This window comes from Stegostoma tigrinum, chromosome 32, assembly GCF_030684315.1.
Source record: "Stegostoma tigrinum isolate sSteTig4 chromosome 32, sSteTig4.hap1, whole genome shotgun sequence".
In the NCBI taxonomy this organism is placed as follows: domain Eukaryota; kingdom Metazoa; phylum Chordata; class Chondrichthyes; order Orectolobiformes; family Stegostomatidae; genus Stegostoma; species Stegostoma tigrinum.
Genome location: NC_081385.1, coordinates 38,219,600 through 38,235,001, shown reverse-complemented (window position 1 = coordinate 38,235,001; position 15,402 = coordinate 38,219,600). Strand labels below are relative to the sequence as shown.

The window sequence follows — 15,402 nt, the reverse complement described above, 5'->3', positions numbered from 1 at the left end:
TTGTGCATGATCAGCCATGATCATAATGAATGGTGGTGCTGGCTCGAAAGGTCGAATGGCCTACTCCTGCACCTATTGTCTATTAACAGAGGTGGAAACACAGGATGAAACTATAATTAGCAACAGTCAGGCAATGCTTGTTCCTAAGCTAAATTCACAGAATAAAAAGGACGAAGCTTACAGAGAGCACCAATCCGCTGACAGAAATTATTCTTTAGTCAATGAATAGTTTAAACAGTCCTAAATCAGCACAGGAAATAAAGCAATTCAACAGATTATCAGCTACAGAATTGGCACATTTATCAAGTTTATGTATCTGAGGGGCAACAGATGTTTGGTTGCATTCCAGACATACCCAGGTAGACATCTCTTGAGATAACAAGGTGTAGAGCTGGATGAACACAGCAGGCCAAGCAGCATTACAGGAGCAGGAAGGCTGACGTTTCGGGCTTAGACCCTTCTTCAGAAAAAAATCTTTCTGAAGAAAGATCTAGGCCCAAAACATCAGCCTTTCTGCTCTTCTGATGCTGCTTGGCCTGCTGTTTTCGTCCAGCTCTACACCTTGTTATCTCAGATTTTCCAGCATCTGCAGTTCTTACTATCTCTCGTCATCTCTTACCGCTTTGGCAACACCCTGCCAGTGCTGGTGACTCTGACATTCATCCATTTGTTCTTTGTGGAAGAAACGACATTTTTCTGGTACCAACAGCACATCACTTACAAACTCACCAACTGTCAGAGAAACAAAAGTAAAACCATTGTTAGTCCCAAAAAAAATGACCATGAAGACGTTGTTTCAAACCCATCAAGTGTATTTAGATAGTTTCTGATCAATATGATAATGACCACAAGATGAAATTTTGTCAGAGACTATAACCACCCTTGGCTATATGTGAAACTTTTTCAACATTTTTTTTTGAGGTCTTTCCAGGGGAGGTGGTGGCACAGTGATAATGGCATGAGGCGAGCAAATCTCAGGCTAATGCTCTAGAGATAAAGGCTCACCCCACCATGGCGGATGGTGAAATCTGAATTCAACAAAAATCTGGACTAAAAAAAGCCCATCTGTCATAAACTACATAACCACGTTCAATCGTCTTAAAAAATCCATCCAGGTCACTAATATTCCTTAGAGGAGGAGATTTGTCTTCCTTGCTTCTGATCTGGCTTACATGCAACTCCAGTTCCACAACAATCTGTTGACTCTTAACTGTCCTCTAGGCGATTAGGGATGGGCAATAAATGCTGGTGATAATGATAGCCAGTGACAATACAGCCAGGAAAAAAAACCTGGAAACCTCTTCAATGGAGTTGGCAGAGGTATGACTGACCGAATGATTTTCTTCGGTATCAATGAACTATCTGGCCATCGATAAACATTTAAAGCCAGAAAGACCAAAACATTGATCATAAAGCGAGTTTTGAGAAGATTTGTAGCTCAGGTTGAGGTTCTGGATGTGAGTTTGCTTGCTGAGCTGGAAGGTTAGTTTTCAGATGTTTCGTCACCATTCTAGGTAACAGTGAGCCTCTGTAGCGCTGGTGTTATGTCCCGCTTTCTATTTATCCGTTTAGGTTTCCTTGGGTTGGAGACGTCATTTCCTGCATTGGTGATGTCATTTCCTGTTCTTTTTCTCAAAGAACAGGAAATGACACCACCAACACAGGAAATGACGTCTCCAACCCAAGGAAACCTAACCAGATAAATAGAAAGCGGGACATAACACCAGCGCTTCATCGGAGGCTCACTGATGTTACCTAGAATGGTGACGAAACGTCTGAAAACTAACCTTCCAGCTCAGCGAGCAAACTCACATCCATTGATCATAAAGTTTAGTTCTAGCGAAAGTTTTAATCAGAGTGCATAAACACACCACTTGACTAACTTCAAATGTGGTTGGACATCGCAACTTTTACTTGTGAAAGCTGTTGCATCAATGACCTTCCCTCCAACCTAAGGTCAAAAGTGAGTATTCTTGCTGATAATTGCACAACATTCAAGACTCTTCAGCATCTGAGGAGTCAATGTTCTAATGCAACAAGACCTGGTTTATATCCAGACTTGGGCTGAAAGATGGCAACTAATATTTGTGACACTCAAATGCCAGGCAATGACCATCTCCAGTAAGAAGCCACCATGACTTGCCAATCAGTGATGTTATCATTGCAACATTCTGGGGGTTGCCATGGACAAGAAACTCAACTGGATTCGCTACATAAACACTCTACCTACAACAGTAGGTAAGAGGATACAAAAACTGCAGCGAGTCACTCATTTCTTGACTCTACACAGCCTGCCTCTTACAACGCACAAGTCAGGGATGTAATGAGATACCAAGATGTAGAGCCGGATAAACACAGCAGACCAAGCATCAGAGGTGCAGGAAGGTTGACCTTTCTGGCTTTGACCCTTCTTCAGAAAAAGCTACTTGCCTGGATGGGTGCATCTCCAACAACACTCAAGAAGTTTGACACCATCCAGGACAAAGCACACTATCCAAGTTGTACCTCATCCACAAACATCCACTTGTCCACCAATATCAATTAGTTGCAGCAGCATGTGCATCTACAACATGCACTGCAGGAATTCACCAAAGATCACGAGTTAGCACCTTCCAAATTCATTCCATCTCGAAGGACAAGGGCAGCAGATACACTGGAGCACTACCACCTGAAAGTTCACGTCCTAGCAACCCACCATCCTGGCTTCAAAGGATATCACCATTCCTTCATTGTTCCTGGGTAAAAATCCTGGAAATTTAGGTCTACCAAGTGTACATAGGCTGCAGTGGTTCAACAAGGTAGCCACCATCGCCTTCTCAAGGCCAACTGGGGATTGGCAATAAATGCTGGCCCAGCCAGCGATATCCACGTCCTATTAGTGAATCAAAAAGTAGGAATGATGAACAACAGTAGGCGAAATGGTAAACTTGGGTAAGGATATTTCTTTTGCTTTTATATTTATTATAAATAATCTACATTACTAAATTATATTTGTAAATGAGAGTAATTAAACTTACAGGGTACAACAGTTGTCTTTTTCCGATTGGAAAAGGATAAAGGAGGTCATCAATGGGCAACATACTTGTTGTTTGGGCACAGCAACAGCAAATGGAATTTACTACAGGAAAGTGAGAGTTAAATGGACTAGAGTCAAAGTCACACAGCATGGAAACGGACCCTTTAGTCCGATCAGCCCACATAATCCAAGTCCCAGATGCCAGCATTCGACACATACCCGTTAACATTTCCTATTCACATACTTGTCTTAATATATCTTTTAAATGTTGTAACTGCATCTAACAGTTCCTCATTCCACATACAAGCCACACTCTTATGTTTAAAAAATGTTGCCTCTCACATTCCTTTTAAATCTTTCTCCTTTTACTTGAAAAATATGTCCCCTAGTTTCGAACGCCTCCACTTTCAGGAAAAGACATTTGCTAATCATTATCTATGCCCGTCATGATTTTATAAACCTCAAAAAAGGTCATTCCTCGACCTCCTAGGGGGAGACTTGCAAGATAAGGAAAATACTGACAATTAGAGGGGTCTTAGTATTCAGATTCCTTGTGGCAGCACACCAGACTGATTAGATATAGGATTGAAGATGACATGCAGTGAGACCAAAAGGTAGACTAGGTTACTGTTTCGCTCAGCCTGGTCCCTAACCTCCTGATCACCATCCATTTCAACTCCCTGCCCCACTCCTCTCTGACATGTTTGTCCACAGCGTCCTCTGGTGTCACAGTGACTCGCAATGCAAATTTGAACAGCACCACCTTATCTTCAGTGATAATGGGAACTGCATATGCTGGAGAATCCAAGATAATAAAACGTGAGGCTGGATGAGCACAGCAGGCCCAGCAGCATCTCAGGAGCACAAAAGCTGACGTTTCGGACCTAGACCCTTCATCAGAGAGGGGGATGGGGTGGGGGTTCTGGATTAAATAGGGAGAGAGGGGGAGGCGGACCGAAGATGGAGAGAAGATAGGTGGGGAGGTAGGGAGGGGATAGGTCAGTCCAGGGAAGACGGACAGGTCAAGGAGGGGGGAATGAGGTTAGTAGGTAGGAGATGGATGTGCGGCTTGGGGTGGGAGGAAGGGATGGGTGAGAGGAAGAACAGGTTAGGGAGGCAGAGACAGGTTGGACTGGTTTTGGGATCCACCCACTGCATCCCAAAACTAGTCCAACCTGTCTCTGCCTCCCTAACCTGTTCTTCCTCTCACCCATCCCTTCCTCCCACCCCAAGCCGCACATCCATCTCCTACCTACTAACCTCATCCCACCTCCTTGACCTGTCCGTCTTCCCTGGACTGACCTATCCCCTCCCTACCTCCCCACCTATCTTCTTTTCTCTCCATCTTCGGTCCGCCTCCCCCTCTCTCCCTATTTATTCCAGAACCCCCACCCCTTCCCCCTCGCTGATGAAGGGTCTCGGCCCGAAACGTCAGCTTTCGTGCTCCTGAGATGCTGCTGGGCCTGCTGTGTTCATCCAGCCTCACATTTTATTACCACCTTATCTTCAGCCTGGGCACTGGACAGCCTAATGAACTGAATACTCAGTTCTTCAATTTCAAATAATCATCCCACCCAAACCCCAGCTCCCCTTCAGGACCCACCCCCTCCCTTCCATTCCTCCTTCTGACCCTTCCTTCCTGCCAACTAGATTCATCCCTCCCATTGTCCAACTAGGTCATACCTATTACCAGCGTCCATGTTTCACCACCATTCTGCCACCGCGCGCGCACCCCCACCCCCCCACCCCGGAGAGTGTGCAGAAGAGATTTAGCAGCATGCTACCTGGTCTGGAAGATCGGAGTTATGAATAAATACTGGATAGGCTAATGCTCTTCTCCTCAGAGTAGGAATAAGTTGAAAGGGGACATGATGAAGGTCTTTAAATTTGAGATTAAGGTTTATGAGTAGATGGGCCATTAACCAGGAAGTGTCAATTTAAGAGGTTTGAAGGCTAAGAGGGAAGTTAAGAACAAGGTTGTTCACTCAGAAGTTGGTGGGAGTCTGAAAGGTTGGGCCAGTCAGAGATTCTTGCAACATTTAAGCAGTATTTATATATTCATTTGCATCATTTTTAAATGTGTCTTTTTTCCACAGGTTAATCTAACACATTAACATTACAATGCAATAAAGTTACTCATTTATCCTCACTGATTCCTTTTCTTTAATTCATTCAAGGATTCTGGAGTGTCCCTAGCTGACCTGGAAATGTGGTGACGACCTGCCTTATTGAATTCCTGTCATCCATATGCTAAAGGTGGACTCTCAGTGTTGTTAAGAACTGAATTCCCAACTCTGATCCAAAAACATACAGGGAATAGCAATATTATTCCAAGTCATGATGGTGAGTAGCTTGGAGGGGAACTTGCATGGATCTGATGTCTTTGTCCTTCCAGATAGTCGTGGTTGTTGGTTTGTAAGGTATAGAAAGATCTTTGCTAAGGTTTTGGAGTGGGTCTTGAGGATGATGCAAACTGCTGTTATTGAGAGTCAATGATGGAGAGAGAACATGTTGGTGTATGTGGCAACAATCAAATGGGCTGCTGTGCAGGATTTAGATATTTTCTTGTCTGTTTGTTCCCAATTTTTTGACCATTCCAGCATAATCACATTTTTGACAATGCATCTTTTATTGTTATCTATTTCTTCAAGGTGAAACAATTCTTATGTTGAAAAACAGAAGCCAGCTAAGGGATTGTGCAACTACACAACACTCAGCACTCTAACATTCCAACATGAATCCAGAAAGTGAAACTGTAAAAGCCATCATGAAAATACATCAGCACTCCAACAGTATAAAGGATACGAATGCAACTACACATCAAGAACAAACAACTGATTAGTTGTGATCTTAAGAAGGTTATACTGTCAAGCGTTCCAGGAGAATTAATTAGCCACATCAAACTCTTGATGGTTAATGGGCATAGTAAGTAGCTTCGACAACTGCCTTGTGTATAAATCTTACTCTTAATATGTATAACCCCATCTTTGCAAAAAAGGGATGCGATTTCACAGAATATGCAAATAGAGTACAAAATGTAGTTATGGCTACCCTGCCATTGGCAGGATTTTATCAAATTGGAGACGGTGCAGAAAGTATTTACAAGGAAGTTATCCGGACTGGAGCATTTGAGTTATAAAGGAGAGGCTAGATAGGCTGGGATAACAAAGTGTGGAGCTGGATGAACAAAGCAGGCCAAGCAGCATCTTAGGAGCACAGAAGCTGATGTTTTGGGCCTGGACCCTTCATCAGAAAAGGGGGAGGGGGAAGAGGGTTTTGAAATAAATAGGGAGAGGGGGGAGACGGAACGAAGATGGATAGAGAAGATAGGTGGACAGCAGACAGACAAGTTAAAGGGGCGGGGATGGAGCCAGTAGAGGTGAGTGTAGGTGGGGAGGTAGGGAGGGGATAGGTCAGTCCAGGGAGGACTGACAGGTCAAGGGGGCGGGATGAGGTTAGTAGGTAGGAAACGGAGGTGTGCCTTGAGGTGGGAGGAGGGGACAGGTGAGAGGAAGAACAGGTTAGGGAGGCAGGGACGAGCTGGGCTGGTTTCGGGATGTGGTGGTGGGGGGCGGAGAGATTTTGAGGCTTATGAAATCCACATGGGAACCCTGCAGCCCAAGGGTATCAAAGTGGGATATGAGTTGCTGTTCTTGCAACCTTCCGGTGGCATCGTTGTGGCACTGTAGGAGGCCCAGGACGGACATGTCGTCTACGGAATGGGAGGGGGGGATTGGAATGGTTCGCGACTGGGAGGTGCAGTTGTTTATTGCAGACCGAGCATAGGTGTTCTGCAAAGCGGTCCCCAAGCCTCCGCTTGGTTTCCCCAATGTAGAGGGGGCCATAACGGGTACAGGGGATATAGTATTCCACATTGACAGATGTGGGTATCTGCTTGATGTGGAAAGTCTTCTTGGGGCCTGGGATGGGGGCAATTGTAGCACTTCCTGCGGTTGCAGGTGCAAGTGCCAGGTGTGGTGGGGTTGGACGGGAATGTGGAGCAGACAAGGGAGTCACGGAGACAGTGGTCCCTCCAGAAAGCAGACAAGGGTGGGGATGGAAAAATGTCTTTGGTGGTTGGGTTGGATTGTAGATGGCGGAAGTGTCGGAGGATGATGCGTTGGATCTGGAGGTTGGTGGGGTGGTATGTGAGGACAAGGGGGATTCTCTTTTGGCAGTTATTGGGGGGACGGGGTGAGAGCGATGAGTTGCAGGAAATGTGGGAGACATGGTCGAGGGCATTCTCGACCACTGTGGGGGGGGGGGGGGGGGGGTGCGGATGTTGCGGTCCTTGAAGAACGAGGACATCTGTGATGTACATTAGTGGAATGCCTCACCCTGGGAGCAAATGCAATGGAGGCAAAAGAATTGGAAATGGGGATGGAATTTTTGCAGGAAGGTGGGTGGGAGGAGGTGTATTCTAGGTAGCTGTGGGAATCGGTGGGCTTGAAATGGATATCGGTTTCTAGGTGGTAGTCCGAGTTGGAGACAGAGGTGTCCAGGAAAATGAGGGATATGTTGGAGATGGTCCAGGTGAACTTGAGGTTGGGTGGAAGGTATTGGTGAAGTGGATAAACTGTTGGAACTCCTCTTGGGAGCACGAGGTGGTGCCAATTCAGTCAATGTAACGGAGGAAGAGGTGAGGTTTAGGGCCAGTGTAGGTACGGAAGAGGGATTGTTCCACATAACCTACAAAGAGGCAGGCATAGCTTGGGCCCATGTGGGTACCCACGGCCACCCAGTTTGTCTGTAGGAAATGGGATGAATCGAAAGAGAAGTTGTTGAGGGTGAGGATGAGTTTGGCTAGGCGGATGAGGGTGTAGGTGGAGGGGAACTAGTCAGGCCTACAGAACAGGAAGAAGTGGAGGGTCTTTAGGCCATCTGCATGGGGAATGCAGGTGTAGGGAAACTGGACGTCCATGATGAAAATGAGGTGTTGGGGACAGTGAATTGGAAGTTCTGGAGGAGGTGGAGGAAGTGGATGGTGTCACGGATATAGGCAGGGAGTTCCTGGACCGAGGGGGAGAAAATGGAGTCAGATAGGTGGAAGTGAGTTTGGTGGGGCAGGAGCAGGTGGAGACAATGGGTCGACCAGGGCAAGCGGGTTTGTGGATTTTGGGAAGGAGATAGAAGTGGGTGGCGTGGAGTTGGGGAACAATGAGGTTGGAGGCCGTGGGTGGGAGGTCCCCTGAGGTGATGAGATTGTGGATGGTTTGGGAGATGATGGTTTGGTGCTCGGGGGTGGGGCTGGAATGCTTTCCCCTGTAATGTAGGTGGTTTGGGTAACCTTAGAGGTTTATTAAACCATGAGAGGCATCGATAAGGTGAACAACAAAGGGTAGGGGAGTTCAAAGCTAGACAGCATAGGTTGAAGGTGTGAGGACAAAGATTTAAAACAGACCTGAGAGGCAACTTTTTCCACACACAGAGGGTGGTGCGCATATGGAATGAACTGCCGGAAGTGGTAGAAGCAGGTACAGTTGCAACATTTGAAAAGACATTTGGACAGGTACGAAAAAGAGGAAAAGTTGAGGGATATGGGCCAAACATATGCAAACGGACTAATCTGAGTTGAGTATGGATGAGTTGGACCAAAGCACCTCTTTCCAAGCTGTATGACTCTATGGCGACAAATATTTGAGTTATAAAACAGCATGTGACCGGCAGACAGCAATGTCAGAGTTGCAGCTATGGCTGACAAGTGGTGTTTTCTGAACCCCTTGAGTAAATATGCCTGTTGACACTCCTGCAAAGTATGTTTACCAGTTGGAGTGTTAAAATACATCAAACCTACCTGGAGTCATTAGGTCCTCTCCCCCCCCACCACGCCCACACACAATTCCTACAGTGTGGAGACAGGTCACTTGGCCCAACTGGTCGACACCAACCCTCCAAACAGCATCCCACCCAGACCCATTTCCCCCACCCTATTCCTGTAATCCTGCATTTCCCATGGCTAACCAACCTACACACCTAAACACTACAGGCAATTTAGCATGGCTAATCTACACAACCTGCACATCTTTGGACAGAGAGGAAACCAGAGCACCCGGCTGAAATTCACGCAGATATGGGGAGAACGTGCAAACTCCACTCATACAGTCACCAGAGACCAGAAACAAATCCTGGTGCTGCAAGGCAGCAATGCTATCCACACAGCCACTTAAGAGAAACATTGCAGAAACAGCTCTGAAGGAGTATCACTGGACTTGAAACATTTACTGTATTTTTCTTTGCACAGATGCTGCCTGGCCTGCTGAGATTTTCCTGAATAGGGAATTCTGCTATAACGCATGTTCTGGCAATGTGAATCGGCTATAACACGACTGATGAAAAGGGGAACACTATTTTTAAAACACAAACTTGTGTTGGCTATAACGCAATTCCATCAAGTAGGTGTCTTGCTGTCAGGAGCCCTTTGCTAACGATACCTACAGTGTATTTATACAATGCTATGATTCAGAGTTCCAGGCAAGTTCTGTCAGCTTTCATTAAACCTGAAAGGAAAGATGCCAGCAGGGTTGCTGTCAGGAAAAGTAGCGTGTAGGGATAGGTGAAAGACAGTATATTGAACTTTAAAGGAAACACCGAGGCACAGGATCTGGGTACAACAGGAAGCTCCAGCAGTCTATTTAAGGAATTCTTCAGATCATAGTGGACTAATGGTTTAGCTTGACTTTCCCACCTTTTACTTCATGTTGCACACCCTTGTGGTGTGGTGATAAGATCGTTGAAGGAGTCTGAGTTGCCATGGCAACATACACACGTGTGAATGTCGCAGTCTGGAACTATAGACTGTGGTGGTAGTCTCCAATGTTCTTTTAGTTACATGGCTGACCAGGAATCTCTCCCAATCTTACAGTCTGCTACTGGCAGTGTTGGCAGAATTTGCTGATTGATTCGCAATCTTTTCAGTCACATTGTCAGCATACATTCCCTGGTCATTCAGTTCTGAGGCAGGACTTCAACCTCTTGCTTACAATGGCTTACACCTTTCACAACTTCTGGATGTTAAAAAGCACTTGACAGTCACTGAAATATTTCTGAAGTGCAGTCTTTGTTTAAAAAAAATACAGCAGTCAATTTTCACACAACACTCTTCCACGAGTAACAATGTGATAACGACCAGACAATCTGTCACTGTATTGCTGACTAAGGAATAAGTATTCATAGAACCCTTACAGTGTGGGAACAGGCCCTTCGGCCCAACAAGTCCACACCAACCGTTAGAGCATCTCAACCAGACCCATCTTCCTATAACCCACACACCCCTGAACACTATGGGCAATTTAGCATGGCCAATCCACATAGCCTGCACATCTTTGGACGGTGGGAAGAAACCTACAGAGACACGGGAAGAATGTGCAAACTCCGCAGTCGCCAGAGGCTGGAATTGAACCCGGGTCCCTGATGCTGTGAGGCTGCAGTGCTAACCACTGAGCCACCATGCTGCACCGTGTCTATTGAGAGGTCACCTGAGTAACTGTCCTGCACTTTTTGAAAACAGTGAGGACAACTATGTCAATCCGAGAGGGAGCTGCAAAGCTGCTGTCACGGTTGGATCAACCTGTCTGAACAGCTGCTGACAATACTGTTATCCTTTGTGTTACACTTTGCTGGTGGTATGCCCCAAACTCACTTTTCCCATGGGCCCAGTTATTTCTACAGGGCAATTTTCTATAACATGTTGCTGCACTGGAACGCAGAACCCGCTGTACTTGGGTTTTAGAACATAGAACAGTACCGCACAGTACAGGGCATTCCATCCGCGATTTTGTGTTGAACTTGAAGTTTATAATGCTGCTTGGCCTGCTTTGTTCATCCAGCTCGACATCTTTTTATCTTGTCTATCTAACCTCCACCCCTACATTATACTATATTCCATATGCCTATCTAATAGCCGCTTAGTTACACAAACCCAACAGTTGGTCCTTCAAAAATCCAAAACATCGTTTTGTTTTCTTCAAAGGTTAAAAACCAATTTATTTTCATCTTACATTGACTTTCAACATATAAGTCAACTCTAGAGTTAGTGAGTCACTATTTAAAAAATAATTGTCTATTTAAGACAGACAGGAAGAGAAATTTCTCAAGGTCATGAGATTTTGGAATTCTGCTGCCATTGCTGTTTGAGAAGGAGTCTTCAAGTGTTTTTAAGACAGCGGGAGATAGATTGTCGATAAGCAAAAGAGTGAAAGGTTATGGGAGTCTGAGAGAATATGGTGTAATCAGATCAGCCATGATCTTATTGAATGGCAGGACAGGCTCAATGGACCTACTCCTACTCCTGATTCATATGTTTACGCTGCAATATATAAAATGTTTGAAGTTATTAATAATTGTTCACATTTCAGGTACAGGTGTAAAATATTCCAAGAGATCTCATACTACCAAAAATTACTACCAACCCCCTCCACCAACATTAATCATGTCTCTGCAAGAGAGAAAGTGGCATCTGCATTGTTAACTAGCAAATCAGATCATTACTGCAATGCCCCAGTTCCCGAATAGATGTCCCCAATAGGGATGAAGGAAAAATTGTGGACACTGCCCAGTAGAGGTACATAGTGTGAACATCTAATCTTGGTCTATTTCAAATTGATTTGACATTTTTGGGGACTTTCAGTTCCAGTACCATTCTTGGTCAGCTTTGCTCATCTTAAAATTCTTTGACAAGAAACAGAATTTGAAAATTAAGACTATTTAATGATCATTACATTTTAAGGATGGCTCTCCCAAAAAAACGTGTATTTTGTTTAACGAAACAGACAAGACAGAATCGCACCTGTGATTTTGACCATAACTGAATACTAGCTACTTCAGCAGCTTTGCAACATCAGGCTACAACATTGTCACTTGGTTTCATTAGGTCACTTGGGGGTATGGTTTCTCTGTTTCACAAATCATTATATTCCATCAACAGCAAAGGTTAAACACTTAATTTAATCCTTGTACCGAACATTCGTTGGATAGCCACGAGAAAGAATCTCATTCATTTGTTAAAAGTAGAAGCTAGCCCAAATCATTTCCATTATTTAATCATTTCAGATAATATATACTATAGACCATCAGCACATATAAAAATGCTATGTGCAGTTTGGGAACTGCCAGATCAAAAATCATCCTATGCAACATTTGATTGGAAAGTTGAAAAATAACCTATTTCAAATCAGTGCTTAAAAACTAGACGAACTACAAATGCTGTAAATCAGGATAGAAAACAGCAGTTGCTGGCAAAGTTCTGCAGGTCTGGCAGCATGTGAAGAGAAAACTGGAGTTGACATTTCGGGTCCGGTGACCATTCCTCAGAACCTTCTGATTTTCTCTTCACAGATGCTGCCAAACCTGCTGAGCTTTACTAGCAACTGCTGTTTTCGTTCAAATTAGTTCACTTGGGGGGATGGGGGGGTACGCCTCCATTCTATTTTTAACTAGGGAGGAACCCAAAGTAATTGAAAATGATGACCCTTCGGCAGGCACAACACAGGCAGCTTCTTAATACATCGCCTGACAGTTTATCTTGCTAATAACAACTATGATGAACCTTTCTACATTTTTCACCTATATCTTAAGTCTCAAATAGTGGAAATAGCCAGATTCTGAAGATCTGGCTGACTTGCATTTCATTATTTTCATTTTTAGAAGTCTTGTGTTAAATACACAGTTGCTTGCTTTATTTTTTGTTTTTAAATTATCTTAAAAACTAAGTTATTGACTTAAAATTCTTCTTTTTTTTGGAAACTTAGGATAACTTCATCAGATCTTCCGAGCACAACAGGAAAAATTAGAAATACCGTCTAGAACTGAAAAGATGCCAAGATGGGAGAACCACGAGAAAATGGAATTATAGAAAGAGCTTACTTGCAGAACAGGGCTGAGACCTTGAGATTGCCCCGCAGGAATTGCTTGTGCATGTTCATGCAAGTACCTTCTTTTGTTTTGTCACTTGCAATATCAGAACTGTAGAATGTGAGCAAATCATGCAGTGTAGTAGCATATGATTAAATACAGTCTTATAGAAAATGCATTTGATATTATTAGTCAAGATATTTGCCAGGTGTTGAAGGAACACGAGAGCATTTTTATCAGACTGCGCTGTTGGCAGGCAAGGTAGATTATATAAGCAGTAAATGATATAGTGTTTTGCCAGTAAAGTATGCTAAAGCTACGTATTCTTTCAAAACAATACGGCACATTCAAACTGAAATGATAGAAGTTACTAGTATTACAGGAAACATAAACCAGGTCAGTCATCATTCCTGAAGACAAAATGGCATCTTTCATTCAGCTGCATATCTTGGTATAGACGTCTTTAGAGGAGATGATTTAGATTGTTTTATTTCATTCAAAGATGTGGCTGCTGCTTACAAGGCCAGCATTTATTACCTATTCCTAATTCTTCCTGAGGCAAAAAAATTCCATATTCCCTTTTGCTCATTAAATACTTAATTACATTTTAATTGTAAAGTGTAAATTGTATATTGATTGATGTGACATATCAGGAAACTTTTTTTGGGGCCAAGAAGCAGTGCTGATTCAAGATTACACTACCACAGAAGTAGATGATCAACCTGGCTACAGATTATTTTGTGTTTCCAATATTCGACTTTCTGTTTAGCTTTGCCTGTATACAGATTACCAGACTGTCCTTCGCAGTTGACCAGTAAAGAACCTCGCAGTTTCAGAACCCAACATTTGGATGCTTCCTTTTTATGAAGCTTTATCTTTATGTAAAGTCAGAAGTCACATGACACCAGGTTACAGTCCCACATACTTATTTGAATTCACAAACTTTCAGAGCATAGCCCCTTTGACCACTTCACTTGATGAAGGGGCTATTTTCCAAAAGCTTGTGATTTCAAATATACCTGTTGGACTATAACCTGCATTTGTGCAACTTCTGACTTCATCCACTCCAGTTCAACACCAGTATGTCCACATCATTATCTTTAAATGGTAAAAGGAAGCAGATGCTGGGGAAGGAGCAAGTTTTTCAGTCAAATTGTTGCTGTACAAGATACCAATACATCTAAGAACATGTGACAATAGCAATTAATTTACCAGACCCTGCGGAATTTAATTTAGGCTAATGGAGTCCATGAGTAAGAAATGTACAGAATATCTGTGTGTATAATTGTATTCCGTGTCATGAGTTTCCCATGTTTCAATTAAAACTTTCACATCAACATTATTCATGTAGTTTTGGTAAGATGATGAGAGTTTGCTTTATTTTTCCTCTTTTCCCATTACTCATTTGTCTGAAACAGGTTTTCGAATTTAAAAACAGAGTGCTATATTGTTAATTCAGTCTCCACTTGGTTGTGTGTAGTTCATAAGAATTATGCTAGTTAAGTATTCTCAAGTTAAATATGTTAGGGATTAGTTTTGTTTCAAAAACTATCAGGGTGCAAACTTAAAAAATCATAATGTACAAGTAAATATTCCAGTCACAGGCACATTTGCACAAACTCGGATTCCAAGGTTGCAAAAAAATGCAGCTGTGTGGTGTGTCATTGGTTAAATGCGAGCACATTTAAAATGTCATAACATGGACTTCAGTAAGGCATATGGTAAGGTTGCCCACGGTAGGCTGATAGAGAAAGTGAAGTCTCATGGGGTCCAGGGTGTACTAGCTAGATGGAGAGAGAGCTGGCTGGGCAACAGGAGATAGAGGGGTGTAGTGGAAGCGGGTTTCTCAAAATGGAGAACTGTGATCAGAGGTGTTCCACAGGGATCCATGTCGGGACCACTGTTGTTTGTGATATACATAAACGATCTGATCTGGAGGAAGGTATCGATGGTCTGATTAGCTAGTTTGCAGATGACACTAAGATGGGTGGACTGGTACTTGGTGAAGGGGACTATCAGAGAATGTAACAGATTATAGATAGATTGAAGAGTTGGGCAGAGAAATGGCAGATGGAATTCAATCCCGGCAAATGCGAGGTCAGACATTTTGGATGATCCAATTCAAGAATGAACTATACGGTAAATGGAAAAGACCTGGGGGAAATTGATGCAGAGAGAGATCTGGGTGTTCAGGTCCATTGTACCCTGAAGGTGGCAACGCAGGTCGATACTGTAGTCAAGGCGGCATATGGCGTGCTTTCATTCATCGGATGGGGTACTGAGTACAAGAGTTGGCAGGTCACGTTACAGTTGTATAGAACTTTGGTTCGGCCACATTTGGAATAGTGCATACAGTTCTGGTCGCCACATTACCAAAAGGATGTGGATGCTTTGGAGAGGGTGCAGAGGAGGTTCACCAGGATGTTGCCTGGTATGGAGGACGCTAGCTATGAAGAGAGGTTGGGTAGATTAGGATTATTTACATTACAAAGACCGAGGTTGAGGGGGACCTGATTGAGGTCTACAAAATCGAGGGG

General features: G+C 43.7%; 1 protein-coding gene across 3 annotated transcripts in view; it reads right to left on the bottom strand.

The window, feature by feature from the left end:
• Nucleotides 1-15,402, bottom strand: part of aplp2 (amyloid beta (A4) precursor-like protein 2) — a 233,397-nt gene that overhangs the window by 120,841 nt on the left and 97,154 nt on the right. For all 3 annotated transcript variants that reach the window (XM_048561995.1, XM_048561996.1, XM_048561997.1), the window contains exon 4: nucleotides 620-732. In XM_048561995.1, coding sequence (XP_048417952.1) covers nucleotides 620-732 — 113 coding nt within the window. The remainder of the gene's footprint in view (nucleotides 1-619; nucleotides 733-15,402) is intronic.